General features: G+C 51.1%; 1 protein-coding gene across 1 annotated transcript in view; it reads left to right on the top strand.

Moving 5' to 3' along the window:
• The window catches only part of LOC140403946 (uncharacterized), a 71,101-nt gene that overhangs the window by 22,350 nt on the left and 29,101 nt on the right, over positions 1–19,650 (top strand). The window contains exon 5 of the mRNA XM_072492228.1: positions 3,275–3,311. Coding sequence (XP_072348329.1) covers positions 3,275–3,311 — 37 coding nt within the window. The remainder of the gene's footprint in view (positions 1–3,274; positions 3,312–19,650) is intronic.

Below are 19,650 nucleotides of genomic sequence, written 5' to 3'. Positions count from 1 at the left end.
GCCAGATGAAATGTGCCCCAGGATGCTAAAAGAAGTCAGGTGGCGGGGGGCGGGGGGGGGGGGGTTCTGGAGGTGGAGGGTCTGACCACCATTTTCCAATCCTCTCTGGACACAGGTGAGGTGCTAGAGGGTTGGAGCACCGCTGACCTTGTATCTTAATTTAAAAAGAGAACGAGTGATTGAGGAAATTTTTTAGGTCCGTCAGTCTGACCCCGGTAGTGGGCAGATTAATGGAATTAATTCTGCGGGACAGGACAAGCTGTCACTTGGCACGGATTGATCGGGAATAGTCTGCAGGGATCTGTTGAGGGAAGATCGTGACGGACTTACTTGAATTAATGTTTTGAGGAAGTGGAAAGGGGGATTGATAGGGGGAGTGCAGTTGATGTGGTCTACTTGGATTTTCGTACAGCCTTTGACAAGGCTCCATATGGCAGACAGGTTAAAAAAATAAAAGCCATGGGGACGCTGGGGGTTCGGAGCAAGCTGGATACAGAATTCGCCCAGTAGCGGAAAACAAAGGAGAAATGTTGACGGGTGTTTTTGCAGCTGCAAGGCTGTTTCCAGTGAAATTTTGCAGGGCTTGGCGTCAAGACCCCTGCTTTTGGATGTAAATGTCGGAGGCATGATCAGAATATTTCCAGGCAACACTCACTGTGTAAATATAGAGATTGCCTGTCGATTCAGCAGGGTAAGGATCACTCACTGTGTAAATATAGAGATTGCCTGTCGATTCAGCAGGGTAAGGATCACTCACTGTGTAAATATAGAGATTGCCTGTCGATTCAGCAGGGTAAGGATCCCTCACTGTGTAAATATAGAGATTGCCTGTCGATTCAGCAGGGTAAGGATCCCTCACTGTGTAAATATAGAGATTGCCTGTTGATTCAGCAGGGTAAGGATCACTCACTGTGTAAATATAGAGATTGCCTGTCGATTCAGCAGGGTAAGGATCCCTCACTGTGTAAATATAGAGATTGCCTGTCGATTCAGCAGGGTAAGGATCACTCACTGTGTAAACATAGAGATTGCCTGTCGATTCAGCAGGGGAAGGATCACTCACAGTTTAAATATAGAGATTGCCTGTTGATTCAGCAGGGTAAGGATCCCTCACTGTGTAAATATAGAGATTGCCTGTTGATTCAGCAGGGTAAGGATCACTCACTGTGTAAATATAGAGCTTGCCTGTTGATTCAGCAGGGTAAGGATCCCTCACTGTGTAAATATAGAGATTGCCTGTTGATTCAGCAGGGTAAGGATCCCTCACTGTGTAAACATAGAAATTGCCTGTCGATTCAGCAGGGTAAGGATCACTCACTGTGTAAATATAGAGATTGCCTGTCGATTCAGCAGGGTAAGGATCACTCACTGTGTAAGTATAGAGATTGCCTGTCGATTCAGCAGGGTAAGGATCACCCACTGTGTAAATATAGAGATTGCCTGTCGATTCAGCAGGGTGAGGATCACGCACAGTGAAAATATAGAAATTGCCTGTCGATTCAGCAGGGTAAGGATCCCTCACTGTGTAAATATAGAGATTGCCTGTTGATTCAGCAGGGTAAGGATCCCTCACTGTGTAAATATAGAGATTGCCTGTCGATTCAGCAGGGTAAGGATCCCTCACTGTGTAAATATAGAGATTGCCTGTCGATTCAGCAGGGTAAGGATCCCTCACTGTGTAAATATAGAGATTGCCTGTTGATTCAGCAGGGTAAGGATCACTCACTGTGTAAATATAGAGATTGCCTGTCGATTCAGCAGGGTAAGGATCCCTCACTGTGTAAATATAGAGATTGCCTGTCGATTCAGCAGGGTAAGGATCACTCACTGTGTAAACATAGAGATTGCCTGTCGATTCAGCAGGGGAAGGATCACTCACAGTTTAAATATAGAGATTGCCTGTTGATTCAGCAGGGTAAGGATCCCTCACTGTGTAAATATAGAGATTGCCTGTTGATTCAGCAGGGTAAGGATCACTCACTGTGTAAATATAGAGCTTGCCTGTTGATTCAGCAGGGTAAGGATCCCTCACTGTGTAAATATAGAGATTGCCTGTTGATTCAGCAGGGTAAGGATCCCTCACTGTGTAAACATAGAAATTGCCTGTCGATTCAGCAGGGTAAGGATCACTCACTGTGTAAATATAGAGATTGCCTGTCGATTCAGCAGGGTAAGGATCACTCACTGTGTAAGTATAGAGATTGCCTGTCGATTCAGCAGGGTAAGGATCACCCACTGTGTAAATATAGAGATTGCCTGTCGATTCAGCAGGGTGAGGATCACGCACAGTGAAAATATAGAAATTGCCTGTCGATTCAGCAGGGTAAGGATCCCTCACTGTGTAAATATAGAGATTGCCTGTTGATTCAGCAGGGTAAGGATCCCTCACTGTGTAAATATAGAGATTGCCTGTTGATTCGGCAGGGTAAGGATCACTCACTGTGTAAATATAGAGATTGCCTGTTCATTCAGCAGGGTAAGGATCCCTCACTGTGTAAATATAGAGATTGCCTGTTGATTCAGCAGGGTAAGGATCACTCACTGTGTAAATATACAGATTGCCTGTCGATTCAGCAGGGTAAGGATGCCTCAGTGTGTAAATATCGATATTGCCTGTCGATTCAGCAGGGTAAGGATCCCTCACTGTGTAAATATAGAGATTGCCTGTTGATTCAGCAGGGTAAGGATCCCTCACTGTGTAAATATAGAGATTGCCTGTTGATTCAGCAGGGTAAGGATCACTCACTGTGTAAATATAGAGATTGCCTGTCGATTCAGCAGGGTAAGGATCCCTCACTGTGTAAATATAGAGATTGCCTGTTGATTCAGCAGGGTAAGGATCACTCACTGTGTAAATATAGAGATTGCCCGTCGATTCAGCAGGGTAAGGATCACTCACTGTGTAAATATAGACATTGCCCGTCGATTCAGCAGGGTAAGGATCACTCACTGTGTAAATATAGAGATTGCCTGTCGATTCAGCAGGGTAAGGATCACTCACTGTGTAAATATAGAGATTGCCTGTTGATTCAGCAGGGTAAGGATCACTCACTGTGTAAACATAGAGATTGCCTGTCGATTCAGCAGGGTAAGGTTCACTCACTGTGTAAATATAGAGATTGCCTGTCGATTCAGCAGGGTAAGGATCACTCACTGTGTAAATATAGAGATTGCCTGTCGATTCAGCAGGGTAAGGATCCCTCACTGTGTAAATATAGAGATTGCCTGTTGATTCAGCAGGGCATTCATTGCCTCTTTTATTTATTTCTTTCAGGGAGTTACGTAGATGAATTTTCATCAACAATATATCAGTGAGTAAACCTGCCTGTCCCGTCACACTACCCAGCACACACACCTCGCCGAAATTTCAATGACTGGGGCAAAATAAAACAGACGTGACTGAGTGATGGAGAGAGTGAATGAGTGATGGGGAGCGGGTGTGTGATGTGGAGTGAGTGATGAGGGTGAAGTGAGTGATGGGAATGGAGTGAGTGATGAGGGTGGAGTGAGTGATGAGGATGGAGTGAGTGATGAGGGTGGAGTGAGTGATGGGAATGGAGTGAGTGATGAGGGTGGAGTGAGTGATGAGGATGGAGTGAGTGATGGGGATGGAGTGAGTGATGAGGATGGAGTGAGTGATGAGGGTGGAGTGAGTGATGGGAATGGAGCGAGTGATGAGGATGGAGTGAGTGATGGGAATGGAGTGAGTGATGGGGATGGAGTGAGTGATGAGGATGGAGTGGGTGATGACGGTGGAGTGAGTGATGAGGGTGGAGTGAGTGATGGGAATGGAGTGAGTGATGAGGGTGGAGTGAGTGATGAGGATGGAGTGAGTGATGAGGATGGAGTGAGTGATGGGAATGGAGTGAGTGATGGGGATGGAGTGAGTGATGAGGATGGAGTGGGTGATGACGGTGGAGTGAGTGATGAGGGTGGAGTGAGTGATGAGGGTAGAGTGCGTGATGAGGATGGAGTGAGTGATGAGGGTGGAGTGAGTGATGAGGGAGGAGTGAGTGATGGGAATGGAGTGAGTGATGGGAATGGAGTGAGTGATGGGAATGGAGTGAGTGATGGGGATGGAGTGAGTGATGGGAATGGAGTGAGTGATGAGGGTGGAGTGAGTGATGACGGTGGAGTGAGTGATGGGGATGGAGTGAGTGATGACGGTGGAGTGAGTGATGGTAATGGAGTGAGTGATGGGAATGGAATGAGTGATGGGAATGGAGTGAGTGATGAGGATGGAGTGAGTGATGGGGATGGAATGAGTGATGGGAATGGAGTGAGTGATGAGGATGGAGTGAGTGATGGTAATGGAGTGAGTGATGGGAATGGAATGAGTGATGGGAATGGAGTGAGTGATGGGAATGGAGTGAGTGATGAGGATGGAGTGAGTGATGAGGGTGGAGTGAGTGATGGGAATGGAGTGAGTGATGGGGATGGAGTGAGTGATGGGAATGGAGTGAGTGATGAGGATGGAGTGAGTGATGAGGGTGGAGTGAGTGATGAGGATGGAGTGAGTGATGGGGATGGAGTGAGTGATGGGGATGGAGTGAGTGATGAGGATGGAGTGAGTGATGAGGGTGGAGTGAGTGATGGGAATGGAGTGAGTGATGGGAATGGAGTGAGTGATGAGGGTGGAGTGAGTGATGACGGTGGAGTGAGTGATGGGAATGGAGTGAGTGATGGGAATGGAGTGAGTGATGAGGGTGGAGTGAGTGATGGGAATGGAGTGAGTGATGAGGGTGGAGTGAGTGATGAGGATGGAGTGAGTGATGGGGATGGAGTGAGTGATGGGAATGGAGTGAGTGATGAGGATGGAGTGAGTGATGAGGGTGGAGTGAGTGATGGGAATGGAGCGAGTGATGGGAATGGAGTGAGTGATGGGAATGGAGTGAGTGATGGGGATGGAGTGAGTGATGGGGATGGAGTGAGTGATGAGGGTGGAGTGAGTGATGGGAATGGAGTGAGTGATGAGGATTGAGTGAGTGATGAGGGTGGAGTGAGTGATGGGGATGGAGTGAGTGATGGGAATGGAGTGAGTGATGAGGGTGGAGTGAGTGATGGGAATGGAGTGAGTGATGAGGATTGAGTGAGTGATGAGGGTGGAGTGAGTGATGGGGATGGAGTGAGTGATGGGAATGGAGTGAGTGATGAGGGTGGAGTGAGTGATGGGAATGGAGTGAGTGATGGGGATGGAGTGAGTGATGAGGATGGAGTGAGTGATGAGGATGGAGTGAGTGATGAGGGTGGAGTGAGTGATGAGGGTGGAGTGAGTGATGAGGGTGGAGTGAGTGATGGGGATGGAGTGAGTGATGAGGATGGAGTGAGTGATGAGGATGGAGTGAGTGATGAGGGTGGAGTGAGTGATGGGAATGGAGTGAGTGATGAGGGTGGAGTGAGTGATGAGGATGGAGTGAGTGATGGGGATGGAGTGAGTGATGAGGATGGAGTGAGTGATGAGGGTGGAGTGAGTGATGGGAATGGAGCGAGTGATGGGAATGGAGTGAGTGATGGGAATGGAGTGAGTGATGGGGATGGAGTGAGTGATGGGGATGGAGTGAGTGATGAGGGTGGAGTGAGTGATGGGAATGGAGTGAGTGATGAGGATTGAGTGAGTGATGAGGGTGGAGTGAGTGATGGGGATGGAGTGAGTGATGGGAATGGAGTGAGTGATGAGGGTGGAGTGAGTGATGAGGATGGAGTGAGTGATGAGGATGGAGTGAGTGATGAGGATGGAGTGAGTGATGGGAATGGAGTGAGTGATGGGGATGGAGTGAGTGATGAGGATGGAGTGAGTGATGAGGATGGAGTGAGTGATGAGGGTGGAGTGAGTGATGGGAATGGAGTGAGTGATGGGGATGGAGTGAGTGATGAGGATGGAGTGAGTGATGAGGATGGAGTGAGTGATGAGGGTGGAGTGAGTGATGAGGGTGGAGTGAGTGATGAGGGTGGAGTGAGTGATAAGGATGGAGTGAGTGATGAGGGTGGAGTGAGTGATGAGGGAGGAGTGAGTGATGAGGATGGAGTGAGTGATGGGAATGGAGTGAGTGATGAGGGTGGAGTGAGTGATGAGGATGGAATGAGTGATGGGAATGGAGTGAGTGATGGGAATGGAGTGAGTGATGGGAATGGAGTGAGTGATGAGGGTGGAGTGAGTGATGAGGATGGAGTGAGTGATGGGGATGGAGTGAGTGATGAGGGTGGAGTGAGTGATGGGAATGGAGTGAGTGATGAGGGTGGAGTGAGTGATGGGAATGGAGTGAGTGATGAGGGTGGAGTGAGTGATGAGGATGGAGTGAGTGATGGGGATGGAGTGAGTGATGAGGGTGGAGTGAGTGATGAGGGTGGAGTGAGTGATGAGGGTGGAGTGAGTGATGGGAATGGAGTGAGTGATGGGAATGGAGTGAGTGATGAGGGTGGAGTGAGTGATGGGAATGGAGTGAGTGATGAGGGTGGAGTGAGTGATGAGGATGGAGTGAGTGATGGGAATGGAGTGAGTGATGGGAATGGAGTGAGTGATGAGGATGGAGCGAGTGATGGGAATGGAGTGAGTGATGGGAATGGAGTGAGTGATGAGGATGGAGCGAGTGATGGGAATGGAGTGAGTGATGGGAATGGAGTGAGTGATGGGAATGGAATGAGTGATGGGGATGGAGTGAGTGATGGGAATGGAATGAGTGATGGGAATGGAGTGAGTGATGGGGATGGAGTGAGTGATGGGAATGGAGTGAGTGATGGGAATGGAGTGAGTGATGAGAGTGGAGTGAGTGATGGGGATGGAGTGAGTGATGGGAATGGAGTGAGTGATGGGAATGGAGTGAGTGATGGGGATGGAGTGAGTGATGGGAATGGAGTGAGTGATGAGGGTGGAGTGAGTGATGGGGATGGAATGAGTGATGGGAATGGAGTGAGTGATGGGGATGGAGTGAGTGATGGGAATGGAGCGAGTGATGGGAATGGAGTGAGTGATGGGAATGGAGTGAGTGATGGGGATGGAGTGAGTGATGGGGATGGAGTGAGTGATGAGGGTGGAGTGAGTGATGGGAATGGAGTGAGTGATGAGGATTGAGTGAGTGATGAGGGTGGAGTGAGTGATGGGGATGGAGTGAGTGATGGGAATGGAGTGAGTGATGAGGGTGGAGTGAGTGATGGGAATGGAGTGAGTGATGGGGATGGAGTGAGTGATGAGGATGGAGTGAGTGATGAGGATGGAGTGAGTGATGAGGGTGGAGTGAGTGATGAGGGTGGAGTGAGTGATGAGGGTGGAGTGAGTGATAAGGATGGAGTGAGTGATGAGGGTGGAGTGAGTGATGAGGGAGGAGTGAGTGATGAGGATGGAGTGAGTGATGGGAATGGAGTGAGTGATGAGGGTGGAGTGAGTGATGAGGATGGAATGAGTGATGGGAATGGAGTGAGTGATGGGAATGGAGTGAGTGATGGGAATGGAGTGAGTGATGAGGGTGGAGTGAGTGATGAGGATGGAGTGAGTGATGGGGATGGAGTGAGTGATGAGGGTGGAGTGAGTGATGGGAATGGAGTGAGTGATGAGGGTGGAGTGAGTGATGGGAATGGAGTGAGTGATGAGGGTGGAGTGAGTGATGAGGATGGAGTGAGTGATGGGGATGGAGTGAGTGATGAGGGTGGAGTGAGTGATGAGGGTGGAGTGAGTGATGAGGGTGGAGTGAGTGATGGGAATGGAGTGAGTGATGGGAATGGAGTGAGTGATGAGGGTGGAGTGAGTGATGGGAATGGAGTGAGTGATGAGGGTGGAGTGAGTGATGAGGATGGAGTGAGTGATGGGGATGGAGTGAGTGATGAGGGTGGAGTGAGTGATGGGAATGGAGTGAGTGATGAGGGTGGAGTGAGTGATGAGGATGGAGTGAGTGATGGGGATGGAGTGAGTGATGAGGGTGGAGTGAGTGATGGGAATGGAGTGAGTGATGAGGGTGGAGTGAGTGATGAGGATGGAGTGAGTGATGGGGATGGAGTGAGTGATGAGGGTGGAGTGAGTGATGAGGATGGAGTGAGTGATGAGGGTGGAGTGAGTGATGAGGATGGAGTGAGTGATGAGGATGGAGTGGGTGATGACGGTGGAGTGAGTGATGAGGGTGGAGTGAGTGATGAGGGTGGAGTGAGTGATGAGGGAGGAGTGAGTGATGAGGATGGAGTGAGTGATGGGGATGGAGTGAGTGATGGGGATGGAGTGAGTGCTGAGGGTGGAGTGAGTGATGGGGATGGAGTGAGTGATGGGGATGGAGTGAGTGATGGGGATGGAGTGAGTGATGGGGATGGAGTGAGTGATGAGGGTGGAGTGAGTGATGGGAATGGAGTGAGTGATGAGGGTGGAGTGAGTGATGAGGGTGGAGTGAGTGATGAGAATGGAGTGAGTGCTGAGGGTGGAGTGAGTGATGGGGATGGAGTGAGTGATGACGGTGGAGTGAGTGATGAGAATGGAGTGAGTGCTGAGGGTGGAGTGAGTGATGAGGGTGGAGTGAGTGATGAGGGTGGAGTGAGTGATGGGGATGGAGTGAGTGATGACGGTGGAGTGAGTGATGGGAATGGAGTGAGTGATGAGGGTGGAGTGAGTGATGAGGGTGGAGTGAGTGATGAGGGTGGAGTGAGTGATGAGGGTCGAGTGAGTGATGGGGATGGAGTGAGTGATGGGAATGGAGTGAGTGCTGAGGGTGGAGTGAGTGATGGGGATGGAATGAGTGATGAGGGTGGAGTGAGTGATGAGGGTGGAGTGAGTGATGGGGATGGAGTGAGTGATGGGGATGGAGTGAGTGCTGAGGGTGGAGTGAGTGATGGGGATGGAGTGAGTGATGGGGATGGAGTGATTGATGGGGATGGAGTGAGTGCTGAGGGTGGAGTGAGTGATGGGGATGGAGTGAGTGATGGGAATGGAATGAGTGATGAGGGTGGAGTGAATGATGGGGATGGAATGAGTGATGAGGGTGGAGTGAGTGATGGGAATGGAGTGAGTGATGAGGGTGGAGTGAATGATGGGGATGGAATGAGTGATGAGGGTGGAGTGAGTGATGAGGATGGAATGAGTGATGAGGGTGGAGTGAGTGATGGGAATGGAGTGAGTGATGAGGGTGGAGTGAGTGATGAGGATGGAATGAGTGATGAGGGTGGAGTGAGTGATGGGAATGGAGTGAGTGCAGAGGGTGGAGTGAGTGATGAGGGTGGAGTGAGTGATGACGGTGGAGTGAGTGATGGGAATGGAGTGAGTGATGAGGGTGGAGTGAGTGATGAGGGTGGAGTGAGTGATGAGGGTGGAGTGAGTGATGAGGGTGGAGTGAGTGATGAGGGTGGAGTGAGTGATGGGGATGGAGTGAGTGATGGGAATGGAGTGAGTGATGAGGGTGGAGTGAGTGATGGGGATGGAATGAGTGATGAGGGTGGAGTGAGTGATGAGGATGGAATGAGTGATGAGGGTGGAGTGAGTGATGGGAATGGAGTGAGTGCTGAGGGTGGAGTGAGTGATGACGGTGGAGTGAGTGATGGGAATGGAGTGAGTGATGGGGATGGAGTGAGTGATGGGAATGGAGTGAGTGATGAGAGTGGAGTGAGTGATGGGGATGGAGTGAGTGATGGGAATGGAGTGAGTGATGGGGATGGAGTGAGTGATGGAATGGAGTGAGTGATGGGGATGGAGTGAGTGATGGGAATGGAATGAGTGATGGGAATGGAGTGAGTGATGAGGGTGGAGTGAGTGATGGGAATGGAGTGAGTGATGGGAATGGAGTGAGTGATGAGGACTGGAGTGAGTGATGAGGGTGAAGTGAGTGATGGGAATGGAGTGAGTGATGAGGGTGGAGTGAGTGATGAGGATGGAGTGAGTGATGGAATGGAGTGAGTGATGGGAATGGAGTGAGTGATGGGAATGGAGTGAGTGATGGGAATGGAGTGAGTGATGAGAGTGGAGTGAGTGATGGGGATGGAGTGAGTGATGGGGATGGAGTGAGTGATGGGAATGGAAGTGAGTGATGGGAATGGAGTGAGTGATGAGAGTGGAGTGAGTGATGGGGATGGAAGTGAGTGATGGGAATGGAGTGAGTGATGGGAATGGAGTGAGTGATGGGGATGGAGTGAGTGATGGGGATGGAATGAGTGATGAGGGTGGAGTGAGTGATGGAGGATGGAAGTGAGTGATGGGGATGGAGTGAGTGATGGGGATGGAAGTGAGTGAATGGGAATGGAGTGAGTGATGGGGATGGAGTGAGTGATGGGAATGAGTGAGTGATGAGGGTGGAGTGAGTGATGGGGATGGAATGAGTGATGGGAATGGAGTGAGTGAAGGGGATGGAGTGAGTGATGGGAATGGAGTGAGTGATGGGAATGGAGTGAGTGATGAGAGTGGAGTGAGTGATGGGGATGGAAGTGAGTGATGGGAATGGAGTGAGTGATGGGAATGGAGTGAGTGATGGGGATGGAGTGAGTGATGGGGATGGAATGAGTGATGAGGGTGGAGTGAGTGATGGGGATGGAATGAGTGATGAGGGTGGAGTGAGTGATGGGGATGGAGTGAGTGATGGGAATGGAGTGAGTGATGGGGATGGATGAGTGATGAGGGTGGAGTGAGTGATGGGGATGGAGTGAGTGATGAGGATGGAAGTGAGTGATGGGAATGGAATGAGTGATGAGGGTGGAGTGAGTGATGGGGATGGAATGAGTGATGAGGGTGGAGTGAGTGATGGGGATGGAATGAGTGATGGGAATGGAGTGAGTGATGGGGATGAAGTGAGTGATGGGAATGGAGTGAGTGATGGGAATGGAGTGAGTGATGAGAGTGGAGTGAGTGATGGGGATGGAGTGAGTGATGGGAATGCAGTGAGTGATGGGAATGGAGTGAGTGATGAGGGTGGACGTGAGTGATGAGGGTGGAGTGAGTGATGGGGATGGGAGTGAGTGATGGGGATGGAATGAGTGATGAGGTGGAGTGAGTGATGGGGATGGAATGAGTGATGAGGGTGGAGTGAGTGATGGGATGGAGTGAGTGATGGGAATGGAGTGAGTGATGGGGATGGAATGAGTGATGAGGGTGGAGTGAGTGATGGGGATGGAGTGAGTGATGAGGATGGAGTGAGTGATGGAATGGAGTGAGTGATGAGGTGGAGTGAGTGATGGGGATGGAATGAGTGATGAGGGTTGGAGTGAGTGATGGGATGGAATGAGTGATGAGGGTGGAGTGAGTGATGGGGATGGAGTGAGTGATGGGAATGGAGTGAGTGATGGGGATGGAATGAGTGATGAGGGTGGAGTGAGTGATGGGAATGGAGTGAGTGATGGGAATGGAATGAGTGATGGGAATGGAGTGAGTGATGGGAATGGAGTGAGTGATGAGGGTGGAGTGAGTGATGGGAATGGAGTGAGTGATGAGGGTGGAAGTGAGTGATGGGAATGGAGTGAGTGATGGGAATGGAGTGAGTGATGAGAATGGAGTGAGTGATGGAATGGAGTGAGTGATGGGGGATGGAGTGAGTGATGGGATGGAGTGAGTGATGGGAATGGAGTGAGTGATGGGAATGGAGTGAGTGATGAGGATGGAATGAGTGATGAGGGTGGAGTGAGAGTGATGGGGTGGAGTGAGTGATGGGATGGAGTGAGTGATGAGGGTGGAGTGAGTGATGGGAATGGAGTGAGTGATGAGGGTGGAGTGAGTGATGAGGGTGGAGTGAGTGATGGGAATGGAGTGAGTGATGAGGGTGGAGTGAGTGATGAGGGTGGAAGTGAGTGATGGGAATGGAGTGAGTGATGGGATGGACGTGAGTGATGGGAATGGAATGAGTGATGAGGGTGGAGTGAGTGATGGGGATGGAGTGAGTGATGAGGGTGGAGTGAGTGATGGGAATGGATTGAGTGATGAGGGTGGAGTGAGTGATGAGGGAATGGAGTGAGTGATGAGGGTGGAAGTGAGTGATGAGGGTGAGTGAGTGATGGGAATGGAGTGAGTGATGAGGGTGGAGTGAGTGATGGGAATGGAGTGAGTGATGAGGGTGGAGTGAGTGATGAGGGGGGAGTGAGTGATGGGAATGGAGTGAGTGATGGGAATGGAGTGAGTGATGAGGGTGGAGTGAGTGATGAGGGTGGAGTGAGTGATGGGAATGGAGTGAGTGATGGGAATGGAGTGAGTGATGGGAATGGAATGAGTGATGAGGGTGGATGTGAGTGATGAGGGTGGAGTGAGTGATGGGAATGGAGTGAGTGATGAGGGTGGAGTGAGTGATGGGAATGGAAGTGAGTGATGAGGGTGGAGTGAGTGATGAGGGTGGAGTGAGTGATGGGAATGGAGTGAGTGATGAGGGTGGAGTGAGTGATGGAATGGAGTGAGTGATGAGGGTGGAGTGAGTGATGAGGATGGAGTGATGTGATGAGGAGTCCGACAGTGAGTGATGGGAGTGGAGTGAGTGATGAGGGTGGAGTGAGTGATGAGGGTGGATGAGTGATGAGATGGAGAGAGTGATGGGAATGGAAGTGAGTGATGAGGATGGAGTGAGTGATGGGAATGGAATGAGTGATTGGGGATGGACGTGAGTGATGGGAATGGAGTGAGTGATGAGGGTGGAGTGAGTGATGAGGATGGAGTGGAGTGATGGGGATGGAGTGAGTGATGGGAATGAGTGAGTGATGAGGGTGAGTGAGTGATGAGGATGGAGTGAGTGATGGGGATGGAGTGAGTGATGCGGATGGAGTGAGTGATGAGGGTGGAGTGAGTGATGAGGTGGAGTGAGTGATGGGAATGGAATGAGTGATGGGAATGGAGTGAGTGATGGGAATGGAGTGAGTGATGAGGGTGGAGTGAGTGATGAGGATGGAGTGAGTGATGGGATGGAGTGAGTGATGGGAATGGAGTGAGTGATGGGAATGGAATGAGTGATGGGATGGAGTGAGTGATGGGAATGGAATGAGTGATGGGGATGGAGTGAGTGATGAGGGTGGAGTGAGTGATGAGGATGGAGTGAGTGATGGGGATGGAGTGAGTGATGGGGATGGAGTGAGTGATGGGAATGGAATGAGTGATGGGAATGGAGTGAGTGATGGGGAATGGAGTGAGTGATGGGGATGGAGTGAGTGATGGGAATGGAGTGAGTGATGAGGGTGGAGTGAGTGATGAGGATGGAGTGAGTGATGGGAATGGAATGAGTGATGAGGATGGAGTGAGTGATGAGGGTGGAGTGAGTGATGGGGATGGAGTGAGTGATGGTGATGGAGTGAGTGATGACGGTGGAGTGAGTGATGGGAATGGAATGAGTGATGAGGATGGAGTGAGTGATGGGAATGGAGTGAGTGATGGGAATGGAATGAGTGATGGGGATGGAGTGAGTGATGGAATGGAGTGAGTGATGGGAATGGAATGAGTGATGGGAATGGAATGAGTGATGAGGGTGGAGTGAGTGATGAGGATGGAGTGAGTGATGAGGGTGGAGTGAGTGATGGGAATGGATGTGAGTGATGGGAATGGAGTGAGTGATGGGAATGGAATGAGTGATGAGGATGGAGTGAGTGATGGGAATGGAGTGAGTGATGGGAATGGAATGAGTGATGGGAATGGAGTGAGTGATGAGGGTGGAGTGAGTGATGAGGATGGACGTGAGTGATGGGGATGGAGTGAGTGATGGAATGGAATGAGTGATGAGGGTGGAGTGAGTGATGAGGGTGAGTGGAGTGAGTGATGGAATGGAGTGAGTTGATGGGAATGGAATGAGTGATGGGAATGGAATGAGTGATGAGGGTGGAGCGAGAGTGAATGCTGGAGGAGTGAGTGATGGGGATGGAAGTGAGTGATGGGAATGGAATGAGTGATGGGAATGGAGTGAGTGATGGGGATGGAGTGAGTGATGAGGGTGGAGTGAGTGATGGGAATGGAGTGAGTGATGAGGGTGGAGTGAGTGATGAGGATGGAGTGAGTGATGGGGATGGAGTGAGTGATGAGGGTGGAGTGAGTGATGAGGATGGCAGTGAGTGATGAGGGTGGGACTGTGAGTGATGAGGATGGAGTGAGTGATGAGGATGGAGTGGGTGATGACGGTGGAGTGAGTGATGAGGGTGGAGTGAGTGATGAGGGTGGAGTGAGTGATGAGGAGGAGTGAGTGATGAGGATGGAGTGAGTGATGGGGATGGAGTGAGTGATGGGATGGAGTGAGTGCTGAGGGTGGAGTGAGTGATGGGGATGGAGTGAGTGATGGGGATGGAGTGAGTGATGGGGATGGAGTGAGTGATGGGGATGGACGTGAGTGATGAGGGTGGAAGTGAGTGATGGGAATGGAGTGAGTGATGAGGGTGGAGTGAGTGATGAGGGTGGAGTGAGTGATGAGAATGGAGTGAGTGCTGAGGAGTGGAGTGAGTGATGGGGATGGAGTGAGTGATGACGGTGGAGTGAGTGATGAGAATGGAGTGAGTGCTGAGGGTGGAGTGAGTGATGAGGGTGGAGTGAGTGATGAGGGTGGAGTGAGTGATGGGGATGGAGTGAGTGATGACGGGTGGAGTGAGTGATGGGAATGGAGTGAGTGATGAGGGTGGAGTGAGTGATGAGGGTGGAGTGAGTGATGAGGGTGGAGTGAGTGATGAGGGTCGAGTGAGTGATGGGGATGGAGTGAGTGATGGGAATGGCAGTGAGTGCTGAGGGTGGACGTGAGTGATGGGGATGGAATGAGTGATGAGGGTGGAGTGAGTGATGAGGGTGGAGTGAGTGATGGAGGATGGAGTGAGTGATGGGGATGAGTGAGTGATGAGGGTGGAGTGAGTGATGGGGATGGAGTGAGTGATGGGATGAATGAGTGATTGATGGGGGATGGAGTGAGTGCTGAGGGTGGAGTGAGTGATGGGGATGGAGTGAGTGATGGGAATGGAATGAGTGATGAGGGTGGAGTGAATGATGGGGATGGAATGAGTGATGAGGGTGGAGTGAGTGATGGGAATGGAGTGAGTGATGAGGGTGGAAGTGAATGATGGGGATGGAATGAGTGATGAGGGTGGAGTGAGTGATGAGGATGGAATGAGTGATGAGGGTGGAGTGAGTGATGGGAATGGAGTGAGTGATGAGGGTGGAGTGAGTGATGAGGATGGAATGAGTGATGAGGGTGGAGTGAGTGATGGGAATGGAAGTGAGTGCAGAGGGATGGAGTGAGTGATGAGGGTGGAGTGAGTGATGACGGTGGAGTGAGTGATGGGAATGGAAGTGAGTGATGAGGGTGGAGTGAGTGATGAGGGTGGAGTGAGTGATGAGGGTGGAGTGAGTGATGAGGGTGGAGTGAGTGATGAGGGTGGACGTGAGTGATGGGGATGGAGTGAGTGATGGGAATGGAGTGAGTGATGAGGGTGGAGTGAGTGATGGGGATGGAATGAGTGATGAGGGTGGAGTGAGTGATGAGGATGGAATGAGTGATGAGGGTGGAGTGAGTGATGGGAATGGAGTGAGTGCTGAGGGTGGAGTGAGTGATGACGGTGGAGTGAGTGATGGGAATGGAAGTGAGTGATGGGGATGGAAGTGAGTGATGGAATGGAGTGAGTGATGAGAGTGGAGTGAGTGATGGGATGGAGTGAGTGATGGGAATGGAGTGAGTGATGGGGATGGAGTGAGTGATGGGAATGGAATGAGTGATGGGAATGGAAGTGAGTGATGAGGGTGGAGTGAGTGATGGGAATGGAGTGAGTGATGGGAATGGAGTGAGTGATGAGGATGGAGTGAGTGATGAGGGTGAAGTGAGTGATGGGAATGGAGTGAGTGATGAGGGTGGAGTGAGTGATGAGGATGGAGTGAGTGATGGGAATGGAAGTGAGTGATGGGAATGGAGTGAGTGATGGGAATGGAGTGAGTGATGAGAGTGGAGTGAGTGATGGGGATGGAGTGAGTGATGGGAATGGAGTGAGTGATGGGAATGGAGTGAGTGATGGGGATGGAGTGAGTGATGGGGATGGAATGAGTGATGAGGGTGGAGTGAGTGATGGGGATGGAGTGAGTGATGAGAGTGGAGTGAGTGATGAGAGTGGAGTGAGTGATGGGGATGGACGTGAGTGATGAGAGTGGAGTGAGTGATGGGGATGGAGTGAGTGATGGGGATGGAGTGAGTGATGGGAATGGAGTGAGTGATGGGAATGGAGTGAGTGATGAGAGTGGAGTGAGTGATGGGGATGGAGTGAGTGATGGGAATGGAGTGAGTGATGGGAATGGAGTGAGTGATGGGGATGGAGTGAGTGATGGGGATGGAATGAGTGATGAGGTGGAGTGAGTGATGGGGATGGAGTGAGTGATGGGGATGGAGTGAGTGATGGGGATGAGTGAGTGATGGGAATGGAGTGAGTGATGGGGATGGAGTGAGTGATGGGAATGGAGTGAGTGATGGGGATGGAAGTGAGTGATGGGAATGGAGTGAGTGATGGAATGGAATGAGTGATGGGAATGGAGTGAGTGATGGGGATGGAGTGAGTGATGGGAATGGAGTGAGTGATGGGATGGAGTGTGAGTGATGGGAATGGAGTGAGTGATGGGAATGGAGTGAGTGATGAGAGGGAGTGAGTGATGGGGATGGAGTGAGTGATGGGAATGGAGTGAGTGATGGGGATGGAGTGAGTGATGGGAATGGACGTGAGTGATGGGAAGAGGATGAGTGATGAGAGTGGAGTGAGTGATGGGATGGAATGAGTGATGGGAATGGAGTGAGTGATGGGGATGGAAGTGAGTGATGGGAATGGAGTGAGTGATGGGAATGGAGTGAGTGATGAGAGTGGAGTGAGTGATGGGGATGGAGTGAGTGATGGGAATGGAGTGAGTGATGGGAATGGAGTGAGTGATGGGGATGGAGTGAGTGATGGGGATGGAATGAGTGATGAGGGTGGAGTGAGTGATGGGGATGGAATGAGTGATGAGGGTGGAGTGAGTGATGGGGATGGAGTGAGGAGTGATGGGAATGGAGTGAGTGATGGGGAGGAATGAGTGATGAGGGTGGAGTGAGTGATGGGGATGGAGTGAGTGATGAGGATGGAGTGAGTGATGGGAATGGAATGAGTGATGAGGGTGGAGTGAGTGATGGGGATGGAATGAGTGATGAGGGTGGAGTGAGTGATGGGGATGGAATGAGTGATGGGAATGGAGTGAGTGATGGGGATGAAGTGAGTGATGGGAATGGAGTGAGTGATGGGAATGGAGTGAGTGATGAGAGTGGAGTGAGTGATGGGGATGGAGTGAGTGATGGGAATGGAGTGAGTGATGGGAATGGAGTGAGTGATGGGAATGGCGTGAGTGATGGGAATGGATGGTGAGTGATGGGAATGGAGTGAGTGATGAGGGTGGAGTGAGTGATGGGGTGGAGTGAGTGATGAGGGTGGAGTGAGTGATGGGGATGGAGTGAGTGATGGGGATGGAATGAGTGATGAGGGTGGAGTGAGTGATGGGGATGGAATGAGTGATGAGGGTGGAGTGAGTGATGGGGATGGACGTGAGTGATGGGAATGGAGTGAGTGATGGGGATGGAATGAGTGATGAGGGTGGAGTGAGTGATGGGATGGAGTGAGTGATGAGGATGGAGTGAGTGATGGGAATGGAATGAGTGATGAGGGTGGAGTGAGTGATGGGGATGGAATGAGTGATGAGGGTGGAGTGAGTGATGGGGATGGAATGAGTGATGAGGGTGGAGTGAGTGATGGGGATGGAAGTGAGTGATGGAAATGGACGTGAGTGATGGGGATGGAATGAGTGATGAGGGTGGAGTGAGTGATGGGAATGGAGTGAGTGATGGGAATGGAATGAGTGATGGGAATGGAGTGAGTGATGGGAATGGAGTGAGTGATGAGGGTGGAGTGAGTGATGGGAATGGAGTGAGTGATGAGGGTGGGAGTGAGTGATGGAATGGAGTGAGTGATGGGAATGGAGTGAGTGATGAGAATGGAGTGAGTGATGGGAATGGAGTGAGTGATGGGGATGGAGTGAGTGATGGGGATGGAGTGAGTGATGGAATGGAGTGAGTGATGGGAATGGATGAGTGATGGGAATGAAGTGAGTGATGAGGGTGGACTGTGAGTGATGAGGGTGGAGTGAGTGATGAGGGTGGAGTGAGTGATGGGATGGAGTGAGTGATGAGGGTGGAGTGAGTGATGGGAATGGAGTGAGTGATGGGAGGAGTGGAGTGAGTGATGAGGGTGGAGTGAGTGATGGGAATGGAGTGAGTGATGAGGGGGAGATGTGGGTGGGTGAGTGATGGGAATGGAGTGAGTGATGGGAATGGCAGTGCAGTGTGGAATGAATGAGAGATGAGGGTGAAGTGAGTGATGGGGATGAGTGAGTGATGAGGGTGGAGTGAGTGATGGGATGGAGTGAGTGATGAGGGTGGAGTGAGTGATGGAATGAGGTGAGTGATGAGGGTGGAAGTGAGTGATGAGGGTGGAGTGAGTGATGGGAATGGAGTGAGTGATGAGGGTGGAGTGAGTGATGGGAAGACTGAAGTGAGTGATGAGGGAGTGAGTGATGGGAATGGAGTGAGTGATGAAGTGGGATGGGTTGGAGTGAGTGATGAGGGTGGAGTGAGTGATGGGAATGGAGTGAGTGTTGGGAATGGACGTGAGTGATGGAATGGATTGATGGCGTTGAGTGATGAGGGTGGAGTGAGATGAGGGTGATGACTGAGTGATGTGGATGGTGGAGTGATGGAATGAGGGTGATGTGGGTGGAGTGAGTGATCGAGGGTGGAAGTGAGTGATGAGGAATGGAAGTGAGAGTGATGAGGGATGGGAGTGAGTGATGTGGGTGGAGGAGTGAATGAGGATGGAGTGAGTGATTGTGGGTGGAGTGTGAGGAGAGGGGAGTGAGTGAGGAGGGTGGAGTGAGTGATGGAGGGTGGGAGTTGGTGTGTGATGGGTGGTGTGAGGGTGGATAGGTGGGTGGATGGGAGGGTGGGTTGAGGGTGGTGGGTGGGTGGGTGGGTGGATGGGTGGGGTGAGGGATGGTGGGTGGGTGGAGGGGCAGTGTGGGGTGGAGGGTAGGGTGGGAGTGGGTGTGGAGTGGAGGGATCGGAGTGCTGGGTGGAGGTTGGAGGGAGGGTGGGGGGTGGGTGGGCGGGTGGTGGTAGGGACTGGGTGTGTGTGGGAGGGTGGTGGGTTGTGGTGGGTGGGTGGGTGGGGTTGGGTGTGGTGGGTGAGGGTTTGGAGGGCTGGGTGGGGTAGGTTGGGTGGGTGGAGGGGGGTGGGTGGGTGGTGGTGGGTGGGCTGGGTGGGGTGCGGGGAGGGTGGGTGGGTGGGGGTGGGTAGGGTGAGGGGTTGGGTTGGTGGGTGGGGTTTGGGTGGGTGGGTGGGGTTGGGTTGGAGGGTGGGGGTGGGTTGAGCGAGCGGGGAAGAGAAGACGCAGGGGGGGGGGGGGTGTGTGTGGACATGAAAATGCATAGATGGAATGGAAATGATAGATAGAATGGAAATGATAGATGGACAGGAAATGATAGATAGACTGAAAATGATAGATAGAATGAAATGATAGATAGAATGAGATGACTAAGATAGAATAAAAGATGATAGATCAGAATGGAAATGATAGATAGAATGGAAATGATAGATGGAATGGAATGATAGATAGAATGAAGATGATAGATAGAATAAAGATGATAGATAGAATGGAACTGATAGATAGAATGAAAATGATAGATAGAATGAAGATGATAG

This window comes from Scyliorhinus torazame, chromosome 29 (genome assembly GCF_047496885.1).
Source record: "Scyliorhinus torazame isolate Kashiwa2021f chromosome 29, sScyTor2.1, whole genome shotgun sequence".
NCBI lineage: Eukaryota > Metazoa > Chordata > Chondrichthyes > Carcharhiniformes > Scyliorhinidae > Scyliorhinus > Scyliorhinus torazame.
The sequence above is the reverse complement of the archived record's forward strand: the minus strand, read 5'-3'. Positions and strand labels throughout refer to the sequence as shown.